The sequence below is a fragment of the Strigops habroptila genome, chromosome 2 (genome assembly GCF_004027225.2).
Source record: "Strigops habroptila isolate Jane chromosome 2, bStrHab1.2.pri, whole genome shotgun sequence".
NCBI lineage: Eukaryota > Metazoa > Chordata > Aves > Psittaciformes > Psittacidae > Strigops > Strigops habroptila.
This window is the reverse complement of record NC_044278.2, coordinates 120,849,633-120,877,046: the sequence shown is the minus strand read 5'-3', so window position 1 is coordinate 120,877,046 and position 27,414 is coordinate 120,849,633. Positions and strand designations below refer to the sequence as shown.

The window sequence follows — 27,414 nt, the reverse complement described above, 5'->3', positions numbered from 1 at the left end:
TTTCTGCTTATGAATTTATCCTGTTGCCCAAAGCAATCCTTTTTCATTTTCTCTTCTTGTGTTGTGCTCTTGTCAGTTCCTTTTGGTCTAGTCGAGCTGTTCCCAGAAATGCTAGGTAAGGATTTTCTCTAAAATACCTTGAATTCCTGGGGATTAAAGATATATTTCATTTTCTGTTTTAAACAGTATTGTTATTGTCTCATAGTGACTTGATATGATGAGACACTAATGCTGAAATCCAGCATCCTGTCAGATCCCTCCCTATACAGGGAACTTCCAAAGGGTGTCCTTTTACAGGAAGGAAAACTCACTTTTCCAGGTATTACCTTGTGTGTTCAGTCCACTTACTGTCTCATGAGGAGATTGAGAGTGGAAAGGAGAGATAAAGAACATGAAAACACTAAAAAGGATGCTCATGTTTACAGAAAGATGAGAAAATATCCTTAAAGCCTGTTGATGAAGCACAGATCAAACCCTGTAGCACAGCTCAGTGCACAATGTAGGGGAATGAATTCGGTTCTTCTGTGCGAGCTTCTTTGTTCACCTCCCCACACGCAAATGATGCAGTGATTTGAGATTCTGGTTTCTGAAGGCCTGGCTAATTAAAGGAGAAATGCAGTGTAGTGATGTCTACCTCTTGCAAGGCTACACTGCCCTAACTAGCACACTTCTATAATCTTCATTAAGGAAGGTCCAAAGCTCTTGACTCCATTCGAACGTGTTTGCAATTGAGTTCTAAGCACAAAAATAGCCAAAATGAGTTAAGTCATGGGTAATTCTCTAGAAATCACTTGCTGTGTCTCTGTAAACAGGAAGAAATGAAGAGTAACCTGATTTTTGCCAGGGATAAACCTATCAAACCAAATGTGAAGAGAAGGAACAGCTTCTAGAAACCCTGCACAGGGTCCGTCTGCCTTGCAGTGGGTGTTTGTGTGGTGTGTATAGGACAGAGGTTTTGGGGTGAAATCCTTGCTTTGTGTCCCAGGGTTTCCTTCCCTTCAGCACTGAGTTTCTTAAGTTGGTTGTGTCCAGTGGCACTGCATTGATGCAAACCTGGGTTTAGGTTTTAGACACGGTGTGCCTGAATGTATTGTAGCAAGGAGGAAACCCATAAAACAAGCTGGAGGGAGCCAGAGAGTAATATAAGCAGGAAAATTATGCATTTATTTATAGTTATTGCAGTTTTGCTGTAAAGCCCTTTAACAAAAGCTTAACACTCAGCAAGTAATTCCTGTGCCAGCAACTGTCCCACTTGGCTGCATCTCTACCCTAAACATGCTGAATCTGGGGCTTCAGCTCCCTCTGTCTTGCAGGGAGACAGATGGGGATACATCTCAAATTCTCTCTTTTCACAATAGATTCATATTGCAGGGAATATGAACCCCTGGCACAGAAAAATCCTGCCTCCAAGGTAGTGCCAGGAGAACCTCTGGGAATAGGGACAGGGTTAAAACTGCTTTCCTGGCTTTCTGCTTGACCTTTACTGGGTTACTCACTCATTGGTGAGTGGCTTGTTCAGTCCCCTCGAGGCTAGGATCGACCAAGAGGCTTAGAAACCAAGGAGGACAGCTTTCTGCATCGATGACGGACTCATTTGGAGATGCTATTATTTATATCAGGATAACTGGCTCTGGCCAGGTTAGGAGCTTACCCACCACATGCTCACAAGAAGATGACGTCTTTGCCTGCGAGGCTTATATATAATCTACTTTTCAAAAGCTTCTGACACACAGGTAATCAGGCTGCCGAGTAATAACACTATGGTGTAATAGACACTGCCCAGCACATGTGAGGCATGGTGTTATGGAGAGCACTTCTGCTGACGTCCATGCTGTTTGCTGATTCAGAGCAGAGAGAGATGTTTATCTATCTGTGATGCTCTTCAAGAGGATGCTTTTCACTTCTAGTGGTCTTGCGATGAAGGTGAGCCAGCCGTACGTGAAAGTTTGCAGTTCAAGTACGATATCTAAACTATCAATACAAGATCAGTACTGCATCATCAGAAATGGTTATAGATACATACTGAAAGTTTATGCAAATGATAGGTGAAGTTTTACACACAATCCTCAAGTGGATAAAAAACAAACTTCAAGTACAATATAAACCTGTTATATGATTTATATTGCATAGCTTTCTAACACCTAAATACAAGAAACCTGGAGAGGAGCTTTGGACAAGGGCCTGTAGGGACAGGCCAAGGGGAATGGCTTTAACCTGCCAGAGGGGAGATTGAGATGAGCTCTGAGGCAGAAGCTCTTCCCTGTGAGGGTGCTGAGGCGCTGGCACAGGGTGCCCAGAGAAGCTGTGGCTGCCCCATCCCTGGCAGTGTTCAAGGCCAGGTTGGACACAGGGGCTTGGAGCAACCTGCTCTAGTGGAAGGTGTCCCTGCCCGTGTCAGGGGGCTGGAACCGGATGAGCTTTAAGGTCCCTTCCAACACAAACCAGTCTTGAATTCTATGATGTTTCAGCTTCAAAGTGTATATTTCTATAGAACAGTTCTAAATGTTGTTTCCTCTGCACAGCTGTATTTTCAACACAGGTCTGGCCAAAGTTTTGTAAGTTTATTTAACTTGTATTCAGGGTTATGTTCCTGGGAAGGGAATAGATGCGCCTCATCTGGGCAGCCACACACAGCCCTAAGTGGTATCTAGTTCAGTTTGCCCTTACTGAAAAGTGAAGCTTGGTCTGAAAGCTCTGTAGGGGCTAAAGATGGGGCAGAAGTAGGATATTCCACTCCTGGGGCTGGGATCACTTAACTGCATGGAGTTAAGCTCATTAGCAACTGACCTGAGTGCTGAGAATGGGACTGTCATAGTGCACTGAGTTTTTAGCTCACTGCAGCCTGTATTAATAGCGTTACCCTGAATGCACGAACATCACTACTATAGAATCATATAATCAACTAGGCTGGAAAAGACCTCATCAAGTCATGTACAGAAAGGGTGCTCAGGCATTGGAACAGGCTGCCCAGGGCAGTGCTGGAGTCACTGTCCCTGGAAGTATTCACACAGCCCTGTAGATGAGGCCCTCAGTGACATGGGTTAGTGGTGGCCTTGGCAGTGCTGGGGAGTGGTTGGACTTGATGATCTTCAAGGTCTTTTCCAACCTGGTTGATTCTATGATTCTAAGGACTTGTGTTGCATCTACCCAGCAACCCTTCCTGACAGGCTGTTGGCCTTGTGTTGCCATTTGGTTTCTCTAGCTCAGTTGTCTTCTGTTTGAAAACTACTTACTTTATTTCCTTGTGATTGCTGCAGTCTCCAAAAGCAAGCACTGAGCATTACCCTGTGGAGAGGGCATCACCTTGCCCTGTTATCCTGAGGAAACCAGAGCTACTTGGGAGGGGAAACTCAAGATGCTAAAAGCAACCCAAGGAGATAGAGCAAGCAGAGCAAGCATGGATGGGATCTTCAGATCTTTGTGGCTGCTGCTCCCTGCTGACAGCTCTGAGCATCGTGCGGATACTGCAACAAGCTCTCTTAGCCCGACCTTGTGTGACCCAGTGCTGGGTTGTACAAGTGTGTGTGATGGGGGTGTTGTCTCTGTCTTCACCTAGACAAGTCAGTCTTTGACTGGGAGCTTTTTTGGGAAGATAACGTGCCTCTGTGTTGCCTTGGAACAAATAGAAATGAACCAGCATTGATGGTGGCTTGAGTCAGAGGAATTCAGTGGACAGATACTGGAGCTATGTGAAGATTGTTGTTGACATTTGTTCTGATGATTGTACCCTAAAGCTTTGCTGACCTGAGCACTGAAGGTGATCAGCTTACAAAAACCAAGTGATTCTTGGAGACACCTTAAACTCTTGAGTGGGTTTTTATCGTGCATTTTGCATGATGTATTTAGGCCTTAGTTTTAATTATTCCTCTTCCGAACCCCATGATTATCATGCTTGTGAATGCTCCTTGTGTCTTGATGGGAACCTGCTGATGCTGGTGGTGCAGAGGTGGGTGGGAAACGGGGTTAGAGGTGCCCTAAACCTGAAAGCAAATTGGAAATCAAAAAACTAGCTTTATTTCGATGTGCTCATGTTTCGGTGCTGAAAACCTGCCAGTTATTCTCTTCATAGTTGTGGTGGTTTATATCTGGGCTGCCTGGTGTTGGTTTATAGCTATTTTGGGGCTAGCTATCCTGTACTGGATTTTAGAAAACCAAAGTGTTTGTCTTCACACTGTGTTGTTTTTAAACAAACCCAAATCCTGTTGCCATCTGCTCCATTGCACAGGATAGAATGTGAACTAAGATTTGAGTCCTCATCCATGATAGCCATAGGGATACATTTTCAAGGCTTAAGGCTATTTTTCTAGTTGCTAAACTAACCAGAACATTTGTTATTAGAGAAATCATCTGATTTTTAGACTGAGCAATAGATGGCTATTGAATGAGTAGATGTGGAAATAAAACGTGTGCTACAGAACTTTATTGTAGTTGTTCTCCATGGTATGGATAATACCCTGTTTTATGGGCTTTCTTCTTGCTATGATGGCATTGTAATCACTGTTTGCATAGAAGAGTAGGAGAGTGAAGAACTGTTAAGGTATTTTAATAGCTGTAGATATAACCCATGGATAGAGAATTGGCATCACATTAACAACCACTTTCTGGAGATCTCCACAAGCCACTGTTGGGGGGACCACGCTGTTGAGCAAATCTCTCAACCACTAATATTGCACCAGACCTTGAGCTAGTGGGTTTCTGGTATTGCAGGTTATGATAGCTCTGCACTGAACTCTCAGTGTGAGAAGATCATCAGTGGAGCTAAATGCATTGGTCATCTTCAGACTTCAGTAAGATGCAATCCTGCCTGGGGGATGCTGGTACTCCAGTGTAACCGGCCTCTATGGAATCTGCAAACCAAGATTCATTTGGATCCCTAATATCTCTAAACCTTCCTCCCATTTTACTTCATAAACTTTCCGTTGACTATTAATCTCTCATTGCTCTTTATTTCCCCCCATAGTTGGCACCAGAAAACACTCTGATGTCCTTCCAGAAGGCAGTGGAGCAGAAGACGTATGGAGTCCAAGCTGATGTTGTACTGAGGTAAGCCAGTGTGCTGGTTGGTCTGAAACTCTCTGTGGATGGCCCAAACCATGCTGCTGGGTCTCTTCTCTCTGGTGTGTGTATGGTTGCTACTGCTTTTTCCCACTGCAAATGCCTCTTTTATGATGAACATCTCGAGTAACTCCCAGCTGTGTCGCCATTTGTAATGCACAGAGGCTACTAATGGTTTCCTTGAGATGATGTTTAAAGGCGAAGCTGTTCAGGTGGGAGAACCTGGATACCTTTGTCATGAAACTCATCTTTATTTGCAGGAAGACAAGGCCGATTTAGCGAGATCTAGTGAGGATTGTTTCAAGATCTGTACTTTGTTCCATGAATTTGATAATTCTTTAATATTCTTATTCCTTTTCTGAACTGTGTTTTTTGCATGAATTACATAGATGTGCAAGAGGGCAGAAGTGGCACAAAGGGAGCAGTAATGCCTTATCTTGATGATCATAGGATCATAGTATGGTTTGGGTTGGAAAGGACCTTAACATCATCCAGTTCCAACCCCCTGCCATGCGCAGGGACACCTTCCACTAGAGCAGGTTGCTCCAAACCCCTGTGTCCAACCTGGCCTTGAACACTGCCAGGGATGGGGCAGCCACAGCTTCTCTGGGCACCCTGTGCCAGGGCCTCAGCACCCTCACAGTAAAGAACTTCTTCCTTACATCTAATCTGAACTTCCCCTGTTTCAGTTTGAATCTGTCTCCCCTTGATCTCTCAGTTTCTCTCAATTCCAGTTATAAATACAAGAAAGACTCAAACCTGATATTTTTCCCTGACCACTTTAGCAGTTGGATGGAAAGATCTTTTTGCCTGGTGGAAGATGGGCTTCTGAAGGTTAATTCTTATGGGGCTTTATTTTTTCTTTATATAACTGAGAGCTAATGATATGAAAACTAAAGGAATTTCTTCCCACTTGGGAGTGGAAGGTCACTGAGGAAGGATGAAGTACGAATTGGGATGTATGTGATGCAATTCCTGTTCTTTCCAAAGTTAGTTCATTAACAGTTGTGAAGGGACAACTGCTTAATTGTCCAGACTCACAGACGAGCACTTGGCTCACAGGCTGAATCAGTTGCTTCCATTAGCACGGGCCAAGGAGAAAAGTGGACTTTTAGGAGGAGGAGAGCTGGAAAAGCTGCAAGAGCTTTCCATGTTTGCACTCATCAGCTATCCCAGAGGAGCACTCCAAGCATCTATAGCTTAATGCCCTTGATGGCCCAGTTATCTGAGGCCCTCTCAAGGAGAACCAACTGTCTCTATAAAAAAAGAGGACTCCATTGACCTTCAGACCAAAAAGTGAGCTATCCATACAGCTGGCAGCAGCGTTGGGAAGGGTTTGTGGCACAAGACCCATCACTGTCCTTATCCCTTTGAAAGATGCTCTTTCTGTCTGTGTCCGGATGGGTTCAGGACATCCCTTCTGGGATGACTCCATGTTCTTCTAGGCACATATTTGCCATTGGTGAACTGCTTGGACACACATTCAGACCCATCACATCCTGCTCCTCACCTATTATAGACCCTAAACTGGGTGGCCCTGGTTATAAAGCCAACTTTGCTCCAAGCAGCAGAACAGTATCGCTGTGTGTTCCTCTCATCCTCTACCTCCACCACATCTCTTCTAAAGCTCTGATTTCTGTCTCTGAAGTACTTTTATCAAATCCGTGACTGTAATAGGTTGTGGTTAGACTTGAGCAGTGCTGAGTGACTCTGCAAAGGGAAGGATTAGAAAGGAGGGAGCAAATGTTAAGTACCCCATAGGATTTCCAGGCTGTGGTTAGGGCTTAACAGTATCTGACGATGCTCTGCTATGAGATGTTAAGACTTGAGCTCCTATCTCCCTTAAACACTCCATGCTTTTAATTCTGCAGTTGCTTAGCTTATTTTCTTCTTTTTAACTGTATTTATTAAAACCTCTTGTGATTGCAGCAGCACAGTGCGCTGCTGAGCATGGTATTGCTGTGTCAGCATGGTGCTTTGGACTGGGGACGAAGTAGTTGGCACAGTGCATGCTAGAAACAGCAAACAAAGATGCCAGTGACCTTTGTGATAAGGGACTTCTGCAGGCAATGGTAAAGCAGAGGCAGCATTTGCTCCATCATCTAAGAGTGTGTTCTGTTTTCCCTCTGACTCTGGGGGTGAGTGCTGTGAATTGGCTCCTCATTCAGATGGGCTTTGTATTTAAACCTCACCTCATTTCCAGACCTTATCTGAGTCTCCCATGATGAAGGTGGGCTCTTTGCTTAGGAAAAAGTCCTTGTAATCAGGCTGGGTTTATCTTGATTTCTGAGTGCAGACAACAGTCCCTCTGCCCTGGATGGAAACCATCACTGCCCTGCATGGTGTTACCACCGATCCATCACAGAAAATGGAGTGCAAGAAAGCTTAAAGAGTTCTTTTAGCTTCCCAGAACCATTGTTCTGTAATATCTGTGGCTTAAAACCTAGAGGGCATGCATTTGGCTCTTTAGCTCCATCTGAGACGTGAGTTTTCTTTCAGATGCATTGGCTTGTGTGATCATGGCTGCTTCCTGAAACCCATTTTCAATTGGGAAAAGGCAGTTTCAGAACAATTTTGGTAGCCTGGAACCCTTGCATCTTGCTGAAAGCCTGTCACCACTTTGTTGCTCTATAGTCTGAGAGCCTTTGAAGATCTTTCTCCTCATCTACTATTAGCAATTTGGGAATAGTTTGGGTGTGTGTCTGTGCAAACAGGGTATGGAAAACCTCTGGCATTGGGAGCTACAGATGCTGCAGAAAGCTTTAGTTAGTGTGAGCATTCGGGGTGGGTGTTCTTGTCCAAGCAACTAGAGTTTGGCACTCTAGTAGCCGTCTGGAGATGGATGGGGTCAGTCAATGTATGAATGACTGCAAGTGTCTAGCAGGTATCTAAGAGACTTATTCTTCTTGGTGCATCTCATTTCAACTGATCTTGAGGATGCTGGGGATGTGTTAAGCTGGTCGAGATATTCACAATGATTTTGATGTGAAGCTGTGTGAGAGGATGAAGTGAGAAAAGGCATTTTCCTAGTACTGTGTACGTGGTTGTGCACCTCCACCTTGTAATAGGGCCTTCTGCCTGTCTTTGCAGCTATGATGGAGTGCCATTTCTGATGCATGACAAGACACTCAGGAGAACAACTAACGTGGAGGAAGTGTTTCCAGAGCGGGCCTACGAGCACTCCTCCATGTTCAACTGGACTGACCTGGAAAAGCTCAATGCTGGAGAGTGGTTCCTACGGGTGCGTATGGCCATGGAGAGAGTGTCCTGGATCCATAGCCATGGGCATGGGATGAAAGCTCATGCATAAACCTTCTTTGAGGTGAAGAGATCCTTCTCAGTGAAGTGGTCTGAAGTGCACCTAGACCAAACATCATAGAATCCCAGACTGGTTTGGGTTGAAGGGACCATAAAGCTCATCCAGTTCCAATCCCTGCCACGGGCAGGGACACGTTCCACTAAAGCAGGTTGCCCAAGACCCATCCAACCTGGCCTTGAACCCTCTCTGGTCACTTGGTGATTGTGAACATGGTGTGAGAAAGTACATTTTTAGTTCACTGCCATGGAAAATGACATTACTGCTCTACAGCTCTGCTCTGCCTCTGGAAATGGGGTGACCTGTCCATCACATCTTGCTTTCAGTAAGGATTTGTCACCTCTCCTTAGGTAGGGAAACTGAGGCACAGAGAAACACTTGAGCAAGCTGCAAGATGGTCACCAAGAGTAGATGTCAGTGTGCCCCAGTGTTGCCAAGGTGGGATAGAAAAGGGTCTTCACCTGTATTGGGGGAGTCTGGAGTTCATGGCACTAAGAATGGGATGTGCTTTGCTTTCAGAACGACCCTTTCTGGACGGCTGGGTCTCTCTCAAGGTCTGACTACCTGGAAGCTGCCAACCAGTCGGTCTGCAAGCTGGCAGATATGCTGGAGGTGATCAAGGACAACACATCGCTCATCCTGAACTTCCAGAACTTGCCATTAGCTCATCCCTACTACAGCACTTACATCAACATCACCCTGGAAACCATCCTGGCATCGGGAATTCGGCAGCAGGCTGTGAGTTCTGTGGGGCTGGGGATGGTCCCAAAATTGCCCTCCTTATGGGTTTCCTTGAATCCTTGAGTGTCTCCATTTGGGTATCAAACCTGGAGTGATCCATTTTGGGCATTTGATTGGAAATGCCATCCTGTGTCTGGAGGTCATGCTAGGAAAGATTGTGACTTCAGGCTTCTGGTCCCACAGGCTGGGGTTAGCACGGAGCTCTGAAAGCCAACCAAGGTGACTGCTGATGCAGCAGTGTGCCCTGGCAGTAAGAGCCTTGGTAGCATCTTGTACTAATGGTAGTATAGCTAGTAGATGGAGTGAAGCGATTAATCCCCTTACTCAACTATCATGTGGCCAGTGTGGGGCTCACCATTACAAGACCGATGTTGATAAGCTGGGTAGAGTCCTGCAGAGGCCATCAAACTGGTCATGGGGCTGCACATATCACAAAGGGCTGAGGGAACTGAGTCTCTTTGTCATGGAAAAGACAAGACTTTGGAGACCTGCTATTAGGTCTCCCCAGCACCAGCAAGAAGATTGTTTAGAAGTTAGACCAGAGCTCTTTGCTGAGCTGCATGTCAGGATGGGAGGCAGTGGTCATAAACTGGAATGGGAGATGTTCCTGCTGGATATAAGGAAATGAGTTTTCCCTGTGAGGGCAGGCAAGTGTTGAGAGGGGCCCTGAAAGACCCAACTAGACATGAGCTAGACGTTAGGCAGAAGCTCTTCCCTGTGAGGGTGCTGAGGCGCTGGCACAGACTTTTCCCAGAGAAGCTGTGGCTGCCCCATCCCTGGCAGTGTTCAAGGCCAGGTTGGACACAGGGGCTTGGAGCAACGTGCTCTAGTGGAAGGTGTCCCTGCCTCTGGCAGGGGCTTGGAATTGAATGAGCTTTAAGGTCCTTTCCAACAGAAACCAGTCTGTGATGATTCTATAGTGAGTGTCACTGCATCATTAAACATGGGTTAAAGCAATGCAATTCTCAGTGGTTCTGCAGAGATCATCTGGTTGGGCCCAGCCTCTGCATGGCACAAGCCAGGACACTGCCCAGCTTGGTTCCTGCATCCACTTCACATCCATCAGCTGAGCACGTGAACAGTAATTCATTTGACATGCTTTCAAAGTATGGTATGAATTTAAAGAAGTCTTTTCCATGGGCTGCAGTAGACATTGCCCTTATAAGAGGGGAATAGTTGTAACCATGGATTTATGAGAGGTGTTTCTCCTGTGCATCCTGTCTACACTGTCAATGTTAGCCTCGTGTCCTTAGTTCTTTCTGTCCTGAACTGGGCAGGGAGGATGGGTTTTTAAGGATATAGCCTTTGGTATGATCCCTCTGTATCTTAACCCTTTTCATCTCAAAGTGAATTTTGCACATCCTTTGTACTCAAGGATAAACCTGACATGCATTTGATTAAAGATGTGGGGGCTGTAATTGTCTCCTAGACAATTTGTCTGACAAATGAGGCCATTCCTCCTGTGATTTGGCTTCTGGCTTGGTGTAAACTGACTGTCTGCAGTGCTGCCTCATGTTAAGAGCTTTGAACCATCTCTGCCATCCTTGTATTGCAGGTGATGTGGCTGCCGGACACGGAGAGGCAGCTGGTCAGACACATTGCTCCGGGCTTCCAGCAGACTTCTGGCCTCAAGCTGGACACAGAGCACATGAGGGAGAAAGGCATCGTGAAGCTCAACCTGCGTTACACCAAGGTCACGAATGAGGATGTCAGGTACAGCCTTCCAGTGGGATAGCCCATGTGCTTCACATTGTGTGTTCACAGCTTTGAGCATCCTTATGCATCCCTGGCCCAGCAGCATCTTTTCTGGTCCTCCCAGGCTGTCTTATCTGCACAGAGGTATCTTTTCAGATGGACTTGCTCTTGAAAGCTTGAGCTGTGCAACCTTGTCCCTACCCATCACGTATGTTCCCAGGAGCTGACTCTACTTTGGTATATGATGATCCTGTTTGAAATAAAACATAGGAATTGTCTGGTTCCTATTATACTGTCAGCTCTGGGGAAAAGTGAAGGCTTTTCACACCAAGTACCTCCAAGTGCTGTTTCATCCTCATTAGCTTCTGACCTTTGCTTCTCTTTGTCTGCTCCAGAGCTGCTACTACAGAATCTTGATTAGTCCAAAGGCGAGGTAGGCTTTCAGGAATTTCTTATTGCAGATTATCCATCCATTTCATTACTGTCCTGTGGCATCTACTTAGACTACCCCAGTCTCCTCTTTAATGAGATTGGCACATAGTGGGGTTCTTCCAAATATCTCCAAAGGAGCTGGTTTACTGTATGTTAGGGCTGGAAGTAGGGAAGAGCTGAGCCTGCAGCTATTTGAGAGCGTGGTCCTATTCAGTGTCATCCTGTGGTGTTTTCCCATGGCTGCCAGCAATCAGTCTAGTTTCTCAGCCTTAAAACTAATCCTGTGCTTTACCTGCTGGATAGTTCCTGCATGGTTTTCCCGCTACCTATTTGCTCTCACGGAGAGGACCATATTGAGGTGCTGGAGCAGGGCCAGAGAAGGGCAACGGGGCTGGTGCAGGGCCTGGAGCACAAGTGTGATGAGGAATGGCTGAGGGACCTGGGGGGGTTTAGTCTGGAGAAGAGAAGGCTCAGGGGGGACCTTATTGCTCTCTGCAACTGCCTGACAGGAGGATGGAGCCAGGAGGGGGCTGGTCTCTGCTCCCAAGGAACAAGGGATGGGACAAGAGGAAACGGCCTCAAGCTGCCCCAGGGCAGGTTTAGATGGAGCTGAGGAACAATTCCTTCCCCAGAGGGTGCTCAGGCATTGGAACAGGCTGCCCAGGGCAGGGCTGGAGTCACCGGCCCTGCAAGTCTTCACACCCCGTGTAGCCGAGGCCTCAGTGCCATGGGTTAGTGGTGGCCTTGGCAGGGCTTGGCAATGGTTGGACTTGATGATCTTAAAGGTCTTTTCCACTCTGGTTGATTTTGTGATTCTGAAGGCCTTGTGATGCCTATCAACTGTTCCTGCAGTCCTGCAGCACAAGCCAGAGTGGGCTCAACAAGCCCTGGTTTAACACAGTTCTCTCAATTCCACCCTCCCTTCCCCCCCAAATCAGCCTCTGGATGTAACATTGCTACAACCACCCTTGAGCATTCCTCAGCCTTTGGAGCAGGTTGATCATGTTGTGAGCATTGAGATGTCCACATCTTGTACAGTGGCCTTCCACCTCAAAGTGCTTTGCTGATGTTAATTGCAAGGATTAATCTCTGTGCTGCCCATGTGAGGGAGATTAGTGATGCTTTTGCTTTGCAGAGGAGGAAACAGAGCAATTTATGCAAGTCATATGAGTACAGGGAGTCCACTGTCAGTGCTCGGTTTCCTGCTGACAGCTCCTGTACTGCGGCTTGGAGCTTTAGCTGCTTGGAAAATGACCTCAGGAAGCTGGAACTCTGCAACTGTCCCCAAAACAAGGGCATGGAAGTTGTAGGAATTGATATTGGAAATGTGTCTGTCAGTTTTTAATTAAGCAAATTGCCAATGAAGTGGTACAGGCATCTGAGCCAGATGTGGATTTTATATTAACGTGATGAGGTGCTTGGTACACAACCACGCTGGTCCATCATTCATGAGAAAGTATCTGAGATGGTCTGTGGCTTGGGTTGGAGAGCATCCAAGTGGTGAAGAAACCTCTCAAGTTCAAACCATTTGCTTGCAATACCCTTGGGTTGCTTATGAAGCGACTGTGGTCTGTTATAAACCCATTCCACACAATTCAAACCCAATACATCTGTGATAACAGCAGTTGCTGATGGCAAGAGCTCTCCTTTTAGAGATGAGATGTTTGTTGGGGGACTCACATCTCACCATTGTCTGTCTCCTGGCAGGGACTACGCCATGGCAAACCTGAGTGTGAATCTCTACACTGTGAACGAGCCCTGGCTGTACTCCATCCTGTGGTGTGCTGGTGTCCAGTCGGTCACCTCCGACAGCTCCCAAGTCCTTCGCAAGGTGCCTTTTCCCACCTGGCTGATGGTAAGAATGAAGCTGTGATCCCCTGGAAGGAAGGGATGCAGTGGAGGGGTGTAGAGGTGGCCATTGACCACTGCAGCCACATGTTCAATGGGTTTCTACAGGAAGGTTTGGTTGGGTTCAATGTGCTTTTGGGCACTTGAGGGTTCCCCCCTCAGTATGCCTGAACCTCAAGGTGGTAAGAGCTCAATGCTCCTCTTACACAGTCCTTTCCATCAGATGGCCTCATACAGGGCTTGGGTGGGATTCTTGGAGATTGTGTTGCATGTCCCATTTAACCCACATGATTTTTCCATTTGCTCCTGATGGAAAAGCATCTTTCCAGATGTGCTGAGCAGCTGTTAGAGTTGCAGCAGAAGCAGACATAGTGGTGAACCAGCAAACCTGGCTTCTGTGTCTTGGCCAGGCTGCAAAACTAGCTTTTTTTGCATGTCTTTAGTGCCAAATGAGGATAAGTGTTACCTCTGGCTACTCCATTGCTGGACAAGGAACAACCAAAGGCCCATCACGTAGCCAGTAAATGCTCTGAAAACACCCCTAGTATTTTGGGTCTCTAAACCAAAAGAACTATTCATGTTGGATTGGAGAGAAAATGATGGAATAGTTGCATCAGAGTATTCCCAAAACAAGAGCTCAGCTGCAGAGGAGTAAGCTTGTGTGATGGAGGGGATATTTTCTGATGACAGATTCTAGTGGGAGTAGGACAGGAGGCTGCTCTGGCAAGTCTGCTTGGGAAAAGGGAGAATAAGATGAGCGCAAAGATGATTTAATGTTGATGAGCTACGTGCATCTTTAGCTGGAGGGAGGACCTCAAGATGGATGAACATCTATGTGTGGTGTTCAGCTTAACCTACTGCGTGTGTCTGACTCCACAAACTCACACTGGTGTGTGCTGAAGCTGGAGATTGGAAATGGTTTTATAAAGACTGAGTCTGTTGGTAGATGAGATTATCATGGTCTGAATTGTGCTGCTGCAAACATCTGTCCTCCACAGCTGGCAGCTTTTTACTCCAAAAGCCTCTTTGCTGATACTTGGAGCCCTCCTTCAAGGGTTTTCCCATCTGCTGGATTTCCATCCTAGCCCTCGGCTGCAAGTGCACACTCTTACATCACCAGCAGCATAAAGATCCCTTGATTTCCTGCATATTGAAGTGCCTGGGTGATGTACTCTAACCAGCTTTGCCATCTGAGCCCCATCTATCATATAGGACATGGCTGGGGAGCTGGAACAGAGTATTGCTTGGTTGCCCAGTGCCCTCAGGGGCTTTGTTGGGCTTTATCACCAGCTGTACAGTGCAAATCTGTTCTGCTCCATTCACCCAGAGGCCATTTCCAATGGCAAAAATACATTTAACTTGTGTTTCAGTGAAACAAAAGGGGAGAATGAAGCAAAAGCATTTCTCTTCCCTCTATTCTTGATGGAAAGCTGTTGGTAAGAAGAGAGAGCATCAAACATGGCATAGAGGAGGGCTTTTAAATCTTAAGATGGAGTTCAACCCCCAACTTGATTTCCTTAAAGCAAGTACTCAGTTATGGGATCCTTACGTGCATTTTTGGGAGCCTCTGTCTCAGAGCTGAGGTTTGAGTTGCTCTCTGCCTGGTTACATTGAGTTGATGAAGGGTTTGATGGGCTGCAAAAGTGAGGATTACAGAAGTAGGACTTAGCTTGGGTAAAGGTTATAAAAACTTCAAATTGATCCCACTGGAACGGCCTTGTTTAAAGATGAGGAACTGCAGGTGAAATACAGCAAATTCCTGAGCAGATCTTGCTTTGGATGGACAAATTGTCTCCTCAATAGATGTTTGCTGACCCATGCTCCCTCTGCAGGGCCAAGGAGGCATCTGCTCTCTGGGCTCTCTTTATAGTGATGTGTGTAGGGTGAATGTCTTTGGAAAAATACAGTTTTCCCCTTTTGAACACCTGGAAATTCCGTTTTTGTCACTTATAAAACCTTAATTTGGTACCAAAACCTTCTGGCTTTGAGATTTTTGCAGGACTTTAAAATGTATATATGGAATACCTCTAATCAGATGCTGGAGTTTGCCCAGGAAACTCATGTCTACCTATTGCTTGGGATATGTTACAGGAAACACAGCTTTTGCCTCATAATAAAACCTGCTATTTGGGTTCTTGAGTTGTGAAATACCTATGGTTGGATAAGCAAAAGATGTGGATGGGTAGATTTTGTTCTAACTTAGAGAACTCTGGAGTTTTCATTCAAAACACTTCTGATGGCACTTTCCTGCCTAGAAACTGGGAGATGTCACTTTTGTGTCTGTTCATCTCAATAGATCCAGTAAACGTAACATTTAATGTCACCCTTCTGTAATTCAGCTGGAAAATACAAGTATTAAATCTCCATCAGCAGCACTGGCTAATTAAACCATTGTCATGTTAATTCCATGGTACACTTCCACAGGATAAATTGAGACACAAAAAGTTTCACTGAGGGGGAAAACCCCAAGCTGATCTCTGCTGGGAGACAGAGGTAGAGGAGTTGATGGCTCCCAACTCATTTTATCTGTGTCATACTGCCATTGTCTGAACTCATCTTTATGCCCTATGTATTCTATGTCTCTACTGAAATATTACTGTGTGCTTTAATGCTGGTGGTGGTGGTTATGATGGATCTGTCAGTAACTTTTTCCTGGTTGGGACTAGTCCAGGTTTGAGATAGGAGAAATTCATTAGCATCACTGTCTCCTGATACCATATCACCCGTGTGCTGGGCTGCACCCCCAGAGCGTGAGCAGCAGGTCAGGGAGGGGATCCTGCCCCTCTGCTGCGCTCTGGGGAGACCCCCCCCTGCAGTCCTGATCCAGCTCTGGGGCAGCAGCACAAGAGGGACGTGGAGCTGCTGGAGCGAGGCCAGAGGAGGCCCCGGAGCTGCTGCGAGGGCTGGAGCAGCTCTGCTCTGGAGCCAGGCTGAGAGAGCTGGGCTGGGGCAGCCTGGAGAAGAGAAGGCTCCTGAAGGGGAGACCTTAGAGCAGCTCCAGTGCCTAAAGGGGCTCCAGGAAAGCTGGAGAGGGGCTTTGGACAAGGGCCTGTAGGGACAGGCCAAGGGGAATGGCTTTAACCTGCCAGAGGGAAGATTTAGATGAGCTCTTAGGGTCAAGCTCTTCCCCAGAGGGTGCTCAGGCATTGGAACAGGCTGCCCAGGGCAGTGCTGGAGTAACCATCCCTGGAAGTGTTCACACCCCGTGTAGCCGAGCCCTCAGTGCCATGGCTTAGTGGTGGCCTTGATAGTGCTGTGCAATGGTTGGACTTGAGGATCTTAAAGGTCTTTTCCAACCTGGTTGACTCTCTGATTCTATGTGCAGTGTCTGTATTGGATCTCTGTTTTCCCCACAGACTTGGATTTCCCAGCAGCATCTTACCCTCACCTCGAGCAACAGCTGAGACAGAAATTTTCAGCCCACAGAACTCAGAAAATGTCAACACATCAAAGGAGGGAGAGTTTAAAATTGTTCCTGTTTGTGGTTTTTCCTGATAACATCATTTTGGATGATGCATTTTAGAAATGTCATAAACGTTGTGATTTATACGTGATTCTTGCAGCTCTTTCTGCCTTGGTGGTAACTTTGCCATTGTGTGATTGAACAAAGCAGAAGGTTTAAGTTCTGCCTCTGTTCTTTGTCTTCCAGCCTCCAGACGAGTACCGCCTAATCTGGATCACATCTGATCTCATTTCATTTATCATAATTGTAGGAGTTTTTATATTCCAGAAGTAAGTAGCATTGTTACAGCTTAACTGTCGTGTTATTTGTGACATGTGCTTTTGTTCAGAGCATGGGGTGGAGGTGGGAGGGAGGAGCAGCGTGCTCCAAAGGTGCTTGGATTGCAACAGCAGGGAAACTCTTTGTTAAAACCCCCTACTATGACTGCAGACAGTAATTCCACTTCTGAGATGTGGCATTGAATTGGATGTAGTTGCTACTTTGTAAGAAGAATGAGAGATATTAAGGTAGTTATGATAGACGCCTTGCTTTGCTCATAAATGCTTGTGGGAGAGAAACTAAATGCTTTAGGGAAATAGACATTGAGAAAGAGATTAAAATGTTTTAAAGGAAGAATTGTAGAATAGTTAGGGTTGGAAAGGACCTTAAGATCATCCAGTTCCAACCCCCTGCCATGGGCAGGGACACCTTCCACTAGACCATGTCGCCCAAGGCTCTGTCTAACCTGCCTTTAACACTGCCAGGGATTGAGCATTTACCACTTCTCTGGGCATCCTGTGCCAGTGCCTCAGCACCCTCACAGTAAAGAACTTCTTCCTTGTATCCAACCTGAACTTCCCCTGTTTTAGTTTGAATCCATCATTCCTTGTCTTATCACTACAGTCCCTGACGAAGAGGTGATGTTCTGAGATTCTACTATTATAGTCTTCAGAAAACCATGCTATGATTTTCTTAAATCAGTTTGTTCCTGTTTGGATGAAGAAATAGAAATATGATTTAGCAAATCAGATCAGTTGCTTAGTTTGATGCCTATGGAAAGTCTCTCAATTTTCCAAAGGAAAGCTACAGCAAGGATTTGATGAGGGCATTGCAGAAACTCCTCTGTTAGCCGGGGTCCCTGAAAACAAACGTGGAGCATAAAACCTAGAGGCAGAGCAAGTTCAGACCCTGATAAATCACGAGGAGGTAAATCAACTTCCTAATGGCAGAGGTGGCAAAGCTGCTCTCCTTATGATCGTGCTGGAGGAAGCTACAGTGTCCTCCCAGTGATGTGCCTTTTCTCCTAGGAGGCATTTTAGCTGTCAGTGGTGACAGTGTAATAACCCTCTCTTGGAACAAGCGTGAGCTCAGAGCGATGCAGTCTCTGTCACTCTGAAATTGCACCCCTTATTCCCCTGGCTCTATAATCTCATCTGCTTTGGCATGCACAAACAACTGTCCTAAAGACATCAAGAGACCTACGCTTCCCTTCTGTCTTAAGATCCAAAATGCCTTCACATTGGGAGCAGCAGTTTAATTTGCTCCAGCCTCCTGAGCTAGTGATTTTGCTGTCACGTTGTCCCAGATCATCTGCTCGCAGCAATCTGTTTCCTTCCCCTGGGTGCATAATTACCTGGGTATATTTGTTGTGTTACAGCAGACTATTGCTCCTGCCAGCACCTTGTATGAGTTTAACTTCAGGCCACATGTTGAATCTGTTTATAGTTATGTCTAAATCCATGACCTGCACTGCCACACGCTGGTAGGAACCACTGGGAACCAGCAGGTCCCCAATTCCAATATGGGATAATGGAGTGAGCAGGAGATTCAAAACTCTCCTCTCAGATGAGATTTCCCAATATTTAATGAAACCATTAACCAAGATGAGATTAAAGCTTTCCTAAGTAGTCTTGTGATCTGAATTGTGGCCCAATTAAACCTCTCCTCCAGAAGTTCACTGTGGTTGTGTTGTCTGGAAGCTTCCTCCACTCCCTCAAATTCATCAGTTGGTTTAATATGAGATGTCCCTGCTCTTTAGACCCTATATTTGTCTGTCAGGTGAAATGCAGGGAGGAGTCTGGAGACAAGGAATGACCTCTCTGAGGAGCAGAATTTGAAGGCCAAGTTGATATTTGCAGCCATTTCCATCACTTCCCAAAGCCAGTTTTAGAAGGGTTTCCTTAATCAGACCCAGGAGACCACAGCTGAAGGAATTAAACTGATTCAACCTGATGAATGCAAGCTATAGGTCCCAGAGCACAGTGAAATGATGCATGCTTGGAGAGAGAGAGCAGTCATAGCTATATGGACTTTGCCATAGCTGGTCTCTTCCTCTCTATGCATATAAAATGTCTTCCAGTTTGGATGAGGTTTGATGGAGCAGGGCAAGAGGAAGCAGAGTAAGGAAGTAAAGCATTATTGCAGGATTTCTCTTCCACATTCAATGTGTGAGAAGAGCTAGAAACCACCACCAGCTTTCCTCAGGGTCCATATGAGCCTGGAGCACTGAGCTCCCAGCCTCTGGACCTCACTTCAAAAGGCAATTGTTCAGAGAGGTCCTGCCCTTTCCATCATAACAGGGCTGATTGTCGTCTTTTGGATCTCTCCCTAAGGATAACTCATAGAATGGTTTGGGTTGGAAGGGATCTTAAAGCTCATCCAGTTCCAACCCCCTGCCATGGGCAGGGACACCTTCCACTAGAGCAGGTTGCTCCAAGCCCCTGTGTCCAACCTGGCCTTGGAACTCTTGGGGGCTGGACTAAATGACCTTTGAAGGTCCATTCCAACCCAAGCTATTCTATGAACGCAACCCAAGTCAGTAGGAGGAAGAAGGAGAAACTCTAGTATTAGAAGTTGGACTTCTTGCAGCAAAAGGCTTGCTCTTCCAAGAGCCTTGTGCAGGAGAGACCCATTTCCCTGCCACTCCATTTTCTCCACCACATGAAAGAATGGGTAGCAGTGTTATATCTCATATATCAAAAACAAATCACAGAGAGTTGCCCATCTATTACCTGCTGATGTGATTCAGCTCCGGGAAATGGGGTTTGGTGTTTGGTCTTCAGTGTTGTGGTTTTGTTATGTTATTCCAAGTCAATTTTGGGGCAAATCAGAGCCGCTTCCTTCATGCAAGGATGGAGGGGGTGGGTGGGAAACAGAGCCACCGCTTCGATGTGCTCGTCCTCTCTTTTACGCATGGCTTGGCTCTCCTCCATAGCCATGGGTAGGGATTGCTCCTGCTCTTCTGCTTCAGCCCCGGTGACAGGATCGTGGCAGCCTCTCCGGAGGGGAAATACCAACTGTGGTGACTTCTAACTGATCTCTTTTTGCCTCTTTGCCTTGTTTATTTTCTTACTGCTCTGACTGTTGTGCATGTTCCTCCTCTTTCTCTCTCTGCTGCATTCTGGCATCTCACAGCTATCACATGATCAGGTAATTCTGGTGCTTTCCTCCTCTTTCTCTTTTCCATTCAACCTTCCTTTCTCTCTTTCTTTCTCCCTACTTTTCTATGGCTTCACTGCAGATGGACACAGCTTTTTATGATGCTTTCAAACATCTGCCTTCACAGGGGAACTCTAAGTGTCTGAACGTTGCACAGCCCGTAGCCATGAGCACCACAGAACTCTGATGCTGAAGCTGGTGGATGTTTTGAAGGCAATCTGACCTTCTGATACAATGATTTAAGTTGCTGCCTTTTATAACAACCCCATTCTGATGTTCTGCAGCATGCTGTGATTGGGAAATTCCCAGTGGATGTAATGCTTTTTCCATGGAAATAATCCCATGCAAAATATCCCCTTCCTTCCTGCATTTACCAGAGGTTTTTGGGACCAAACTGTTTTAAATTGGCCACTTCTAAAGAAAATAATGTAACTTTTTCAATATATAAAGTAGCACTTCTGTAGCCCTGGGAATGAATTGATAGGGCTAAGAGCTAGAAGGGTTTGGCTCATCAATTGCTGCACTTGGAACTTGGGATCTTTGAGTCTCTTCCCAGTTACACACTGTGAAACTGGGAATTGAGTGTGAAAATATATAGCAAAAGGAAGACAATGAGCCTGGGATGGTGGATTGGAAGTGTCATCAGTTGGACAACCAGATTTCTCCTTGTTTTGGCTGTTTTCTCACCTGATATTCTCCTCCTCTTGGAGGGAATCACTGTCGCTTTCCTGCAGTAAAGCCTTCACCGCATCCATAATGGGACCAAACTCTTCACATGTTTCCTTCTCCATTCCTTCTGCTGTGTGCCATGGGGTTGGATTCCTGAGGACTTGGCTACTCCCTATCTGTGCTTATCTGCCCCTTTCCCTCTGCCCACCCATTGCCTCAGGGGTTGGGTTTGCCATCTGCATTGCCTGCTCCATGAGGTACCTTGGATTTGTGGTGCTACATCCTCGTGGCACCTCCCCAGAACAGAACCTGGCTATGGGGCTGTGCTGAGCCCTTCTGTGGGTGCAGGGAGGTTGGGTGTTTTCCCTTTCTCACCTCCCCTGTGCTCCCTGGCTTGTGGATAAGGAAAAGACAGGCATGGAAGAGTTGGGCAAGCTTCAGGCAAGAGCGTCGCAGGATTGGGACTCTGGTTGCGGCTGGCTTGGCTCTTTGCTTGCTCCATCTTATCACCTTGGTACCAAGCAACCCCATTTTCTCCCCTCCTTCCCAGCCCATTTAGCATCTCCCCTCCAAACCAAGGGTCCAGCCGTGGCCCTAACATGGTGTGTGCTGTTTCTGTGTTGTTGTCCCAGTATTTTTTAGTCTGTTCCCACCCTGTGTCCGTCTGGTCCGCTTTGACGCCAACCTCCCAGAACAAGACCTACCTGCTGTCTGTCTGGCCTTTTTGCACGCTGCTGTCCTAAACGTGGTCGATCACAACAGTCCAAGGGGGTAGGAGAGGTGCTGCTTTCCCTTAAACAAGCTTTCTTGGAGACACAAAGGCTACTGAGCACAGCAGAGGGTATTTCATATGGTGTTGATTGGAGTTGCGTTGTGGTTAGATGTACTGGTGGCTCTTCTCAAATGGTATTGTGAAGTACCATGGGGTTACCCTCTCCTAGCTTGGTCAATCAGAGCAATGCACCCCTGTGAGAAGTCACAGCCCCTCTTATGTATTTAACTGCCCTGTGTCTGACCACAGATGCCATGGGAGATGGAGAGCAGTGTTTGTTCCTCATGGCAGGAGGAGAAAAGCCCTTGGTCCCTGCACCCCTTTGAGGCTGGGCTGTCTGAGCCTCAAAAAAACCCGTGTCCTCCACGGGACATCTAGGACCTATGGGTGAGAGATCAACATGCCTTTTGGCCATGCAACCCATCCTGATGCTGAAAACCCTGATGTGGTGGGCAAAGAGAAGACTCATAGCAGTACGTTTTGGTTCTGGTTATACTATAAGGAGGGTCTTATCCTGTGAGATCCTATGCACTTGCAATCACGTTGATCCTAGGAGGATCTGCCTGCATGAGACACTAAGGGCAAAAATGATCTTCCAGGTCAGAGTGGCTCAGTTTAGATGATGCCAATAGACGACAAATATTGGGGTTTTTATTTTTAGTTATACTTTAATGTCTTTGCCTCCTTGTGCTTCCTCTGTGTTGCTTCTGCCCGTGGGTCTGAGTTGTGTCACGTTGCCATCCCACCCCTTCTTTTCTCTGTAGCAGAGCATCCACCTTCATTCCTACCCCAGTCTAAGCCTGATGGTGTAGTGTCACCTGTGGGATTTGGGAAGGGGATGGAAACCCCACGGAATCGACACCAGCTATATCTTCCTAGAGAAAATACAGAACCTCTTTTGTGGATGTAGCTTGGTCAGGCTGATGCTGTGGTCCAGGCTGGAGATGTGTGTGGTTCCTCAAACCCTCTGCTCCTGGGGCTGGGGAGGGGTTAGAACTTTAAGAGAAGGTGGTTGTTACCCTTTAAAATAAATAAATAAATAGCAATAGTTTGGCAAATCACCTTCTTTTATGTGGGAAAGCCACTAGATGGTGCCAGAAGATCATAAACTCCATAAACCACCCTCAATCCCTGCTGTTTCTCCATCAAAGAGCCTCATAGCATACCTGGCTGTGGCAAGGAGAACGGGATTTACTCAAAAGCCTTCCTTTGAAGAAGTAGGATGAATAAGTGGGGTTTGGGCTATGAAAGCCTGGCCTGAATAGCAACCCTTTGCAATGGGATCTTGGGAATGGCTGCATTGTCTGAGACCACCAAACCCTGTTTTCCCCTATTGCAGCAGCTTTCACTCCTCATGGCAGCCCTCTGCAGCTGAGGGTCTGCTACAGGGGTGCTCTCAGGCTGAAAAACAGCTTTAAAAGCAAAATCCTCCTTAAATTTGCTGCCTTTGCTTGTTGCTCTCAGTAATGTTCTTCGCACACATTCAGTAACGAGAATAAAAGTCTGGCTAATTTTAAGTCAAGCCAAGTTCCCATCAGCCTCATGTTGTTCATGTGGTGGAAACTTTTGGTGATGCTGAGTTTCATCAAGCCTTTAAAAAGTGGAAGGTTTGTGTAGCAACATTAAAGTAAAGACCTAGCATTTGGGGAGGGAAGTGCACTGGGGGAAATGGCATTAATGACACTGTATGTGACAGCTCCCTGCATTGGGACTGCTCCTGAGCAGAGCAGCTCAGGAAGGTGTCTCTGCTGTGTCTCTGGTTTGAGACCTGAAGCTGTCGTTGAGCTCTCTTCTGCAAGTGTGAGCATAGAATCATAGAATGGTCTGGGTTGGAACGGACCTTAAGATCATGCAGTTCCAACCCCCTGCCATGGGCATGTCACTCAGTGAGGAAAAGGTTACGTTTTCTTGGTTTGGTGTCTTGTTCTGATCCCATTTTCCAACCCTAAAAGTCAAAATAGCCCTCCATCCTTTGGGCAGATGGGTAGCTGGTGTGATAGGGGTTTGGGGCATCTACAGTCCTTGATGGAATTAGGATGTTCAAGGTGGTTAAAGATGACCTTGCTTGTGTGTCTGTACCCCTCTGAGATAACATCCTCATCTCTAAACATTCTCCTACCATGCGGGGTTGCGTAGGTGCAAGGGAGCAAAGGGTCTGGGGGACTTGTTGGTCTCTACGTTGGTGGCCACTTGAACTGAGGATGCTCCTATGGTTGGGGGGACCAGTCCCTGATATCCCTCTCTTGTCTTGCAGGTGGCGCTTTGGAAGCATCAGGACCTACAATCCAGAGCAGATCATGCTCAGTGCTGCTGTCCGCCGGTCCAGCCGGGACGTCAAGATCATGAAGGAGAAGCTGATCTTCTCAGGTATGGATGGGGCTGGTTGGTCAGAGCCCTTTGCTCCATCACTCAGCTGACACCCTGCTCTCTGCTGGTGGAGGAGGTGGGCTTGATATGGGTGTCACCTCCTGCTGGTGGGACAGGGGGACTGGACTGATGCTGCTGCACTGAACCACTTGTGGGATATGGTCATGGCTTGTCCATCCCAATCCTGTGCAGATCTGAGCACTGATTTACTCAGAAATCCCGAGTTTTATTTCCCAAGTTATGCCATGCAGCTCTTACAATCTTACAAGGTCTGAAATGATAGAATCACAGATTCAACCAGGTTGGAAAAGACCTTTAAGATCATAAAGCTCGACCTTAACCCCAGCATTGTAAAGGCCACCACTAGACCATGTCACTAAGGGTCTCACCTACACAGCTTTTGGACGCTTCGAGGGATGGTGATTCCACCACTTCTCTGGACAGCCTGTTCCAATGTCTGAGCACCCTCTCAATCAAGAAAATACAGAGATAGACTTCTATTTGGAGGCAGACCCTGTTCAGAACTGGTTTTAAATGGGTGCAGTGTAATTAAACTTGGGGTTAAATCTCTGTAGCATCAGATGGATCCCATGTGCTGGAATAGCATCACTGCTCAGTGCCTCAATTTCCCCACCATGGGGGTACCTCTTGGGACTTGCATCTCTCTGACCATATCCCTGCTTTCTCATTGCCTCCCCAGAGATCAACAATGGTGTGGAGACCACGGACGAGCTGTCCCTCTGCTCTGAGAACGGCTACGCCAACGAGATGCTCACCCCCATGGACCACCGGGCCACCAAGCTGCGGATGAACTGAGGGGCTCCGGTCCAGCCCTTGGCACGTGGCATCCCCTGTGCTCACTCCAGCAGCGAGAGCCGTGCTCTCCTGCTCGCTGCGGGATGGGAACCTGTGAGGAACTGCTGGTCGGGCAGAGACCCCTTCCCATACCCCATCATTTGCTGCTCCACCTCCCTGGTTGTGAGGTTGGGGGTGCTTCTTTTTGTAAATATGTAGAAAATCTGGACATTTTTGTGTCTCTCTTTTGGGTTTTTTTGAGTGTAAGTTTTCCAGGGCATGAGTGGAAATACTGTGTTCATTAAATCCTCAACCTTGAATCTTGACCTGACAGCCTAAATCCTCTTGGGGCGGTCTGGGAAACACACATTGGACGTGTCTCTCCTTTCTCCCCCTTCCCCTGCTCCATTCCTTCCCTTGGTGCAGCGACTGTGTAGCTGAATGTTGTGATGTTCTTGTGAAGTGTTGTTTTTGTTATGGGTTTTCTCTGGATTTCCTTCCTTTTCCTGGGCAATGAAGTTATAGCTCTAATGCAACAAGAGGCTGTTTGGAGGAGAGAAGCTTTCCTACAAGAACAGATAGCACTTGGAGCCAGGGAAAGGGTTGCACTGGCTCAGCCACTTGGGCACCTTCTCCCTATCCCGTTCTCCTTTCCCCAAAGCCTGGATGCTCCATGATGGCTTGCAATAAGCAATGTCATGGGCACCATCACCACTCAGATCCGGCTAAAGTGCCTGCCACTCCAAGTGGCATCTGCAGTCACTCCTTGCTTCCCTGTCCTTGCACCCATGTAGGAAGAGGAGATGATAGTGTGGTGTGAGCTTCCCCTTCTCCAGGCCAAGGAGATGCCCATGGGTGAAGGAGCTGTATATAGTTTGGAAGGTGAAGCAGCCTTGGAGTGTAATTTATTCCTGCAAGGAGATCTTTCGTCCTTGCTTTACAAGCAGGATCTTTAGAGCTGCATGTTCTTGTCCTCCAAAGGAGCGATGGTCTTGCAGCAGATGCTGACAGGCTCATGAAGGTGGGAGCTCTCACCAGCGTGCTTCCAATGCAAAAGGCTTTAAACCAAAATCTTAGACTAGAGATGAAAAGAAAAGCTTAGAAACCAAGTAAATGACAACTGAATTTTATCCCCTCCAGCTTAGAAACCAAGTAAATGACAACTGAATTTTATCCCCTTCCTGAAACAGCTCAAGGGCGGTCTCAGCTCTTGGAGACCTTCAAGCCCTCGTGGAGAAGAGCCTGTTTTTGGGTCACTTTGCTGTTCACACGGAGCTGGTTCCCAAGGCAGCTGAAGCCAGCCGGAAGGCTGCTGGAGCTGTGAATGGGTCTTGGCTCAGTCCCCGTGGCCTTTTGGTCTTGGGTTGCTTCCTTCCTCGCTGGATCTTGGTTGAAGCAACGTGAGAAATCCCATTGAGGTCAAGCTTCCTTTGAAGCTTGGAGTGCTCTGCCTTGAAAGAGGTGGGACCATCAAAGCCATTCACCATGGAGGGAATGGGAGCTGAGTCTTTGGGTGCTTGCCAAGCTGGGAGAAGTCACCTTGCAGAGGAGAAGGCAGTCTGGGGGATGCTGAAGTGCATGATGAGTTTGACTCCTAAAACAGGTTTGGAAGGGAAAAACCAAGCCACAATAGAAGCAGCTTTGAGCAGTTTTGGCAGCACTGAACTGATCTATCTTATGCTGTACTCAAGTAGCACTTTGAAACCCCAGAGTCTTGGGCTTAGTGTGTAAGAATTGGGGGCAAAAGTGGCCAACTTATCCATGTAAAGGAAAAAATAGCCCTATAGATAATGAAAATATCTATATTGTGATGCTTTAATAAGCACCTCCTAAGCAGTGTAAATTAGGACTTTGATTCCTTTGCATCTCCCCTGGGTTTATATGAATGTAAATGGAGTAAGACCCTGGTCCATGCTCTTACTTTCCCCAAATACCTTCCTTCTATCTGGTACTCTGAAAAACAGTGTGGTTTTCTTCTGTAGAACTGCAGGATTTTGGTGGCTTTGAAGGCTTTTGAGAACAAAGTTGCTTCTCCCTTTCATGTGGTGCTGTCTGAAACATTCCCAGTGGATTGTCATTGCCAAGTGAGAGATGTTCAATCTCAGCATCTGTTGATAATCACCTGCATGTTCTGTTTTTATCCTTGGAGATGACGTTATTGAGAAGTGCTTCGAAGCTTGGAAGTGTTAAAAGCAATCCAACAAAGAGTTACATTCACTGTTCTCTTTCCTTTTTTTAATGAAAAGACCCAAACTTCATGCGTGATGCACTGACCGTTGCCATTATCATCCTCAATATTTGCTACCTTTTCTTTTTTAACAAAAAAGGATGATACTTTTGGGATGAAAATAGAGCTAGACCAAAATAAACTCTGCGATGCTCTGTGAAATAAACTGTCAGTATTCCCCTGCCAGCCTGTGGTGATGTTTTGTGTTCTGCAATCACTTGTAACATGGTGATGTCTTGATCTTCATCCTGTTGTTTCTGCTTCATGGGACCTTCATAAAGGTCTGACCAGGAGGTGTGCAGATGCATCCTGCTTGAGAGTGGTATAGCTGTGTTGCATCTCCTCCTGATGGCACAGAGCTGAGTGGTGCAGTTGACATGCCTGAGGAATGGGATGCCATCCAGAGGGACCTGGACAAATTGGAGTAGTGGACCCCCATGAACCTCATAAGGTTCAACAAGGCCACGTGCAAGGTCCTGCACCTGGCAAATCCCAGTATTCGTACAGACTGTGGGATGAATGGACTGAGACCAGCCCGGAGGTGAAGGACTTGGGGTGTTGGGTGAGGAGAAGCTCCCCATGACCCGGCTTCAGTGTGTGCTTGAGCCCAGAACCCC

General features: G+C 46.8%; 1 protein-coding gene across 3 annotated transcripts in view; it reads left to right on the top strand.

Moving 5' to 3' along the window:
- The window catches only part of GDPD5 (glycerophosphodiester phosphodiesterase domain containing 5), a 174,652-nt gene extending 147,669 nt beyond the window's left edge, over positions 1-26,983 (top strand). For 2 of the 3 annotated variants that reach the window (XM_030476772.1, XM_030476773.1), the window contains exons 9-17: positions 4,961-5,043; positions 8,146-8,296; positions 8,891-9,109; positions 10,668-10,825; positions 12,947-13,094; positions 16,737-16,819; positions 19,944-19,958; positions 23,663-23,775; positions 24,476-26,983. In XM_030476772.1, the coding sequence (XP_030332632.1) occupies positions 4,961-5,043; positions 8,146-8,296; positions 8,891-9,109; positions 10,668-10,825; positions 12,947-13,094; positions 16,737-16,819; positions 19,944-19,958; positions 23,663-23,775; positions 24,476-24,591 (1,086 nt within the window). In that variant the 3' untranslated portion in view covers positions 24,592-26,983. The remainder of the gene's footprint in view (positions 1-4,960; positions 5,044-8,145; positions 8,297-8,890; positions 9,110-10,667; positions 10,826-12,946; positions 13,095-16,736; positions 16,820-19,943; positions 19,959-23,662; positions 23,776-24,475) is intronic. The other variant, XM_030476775.1, reaches the window with a different exon arrangement.
- The last annotated feature ends 431 nt before the right edge of the window (positions 26,984-27,414 follow it).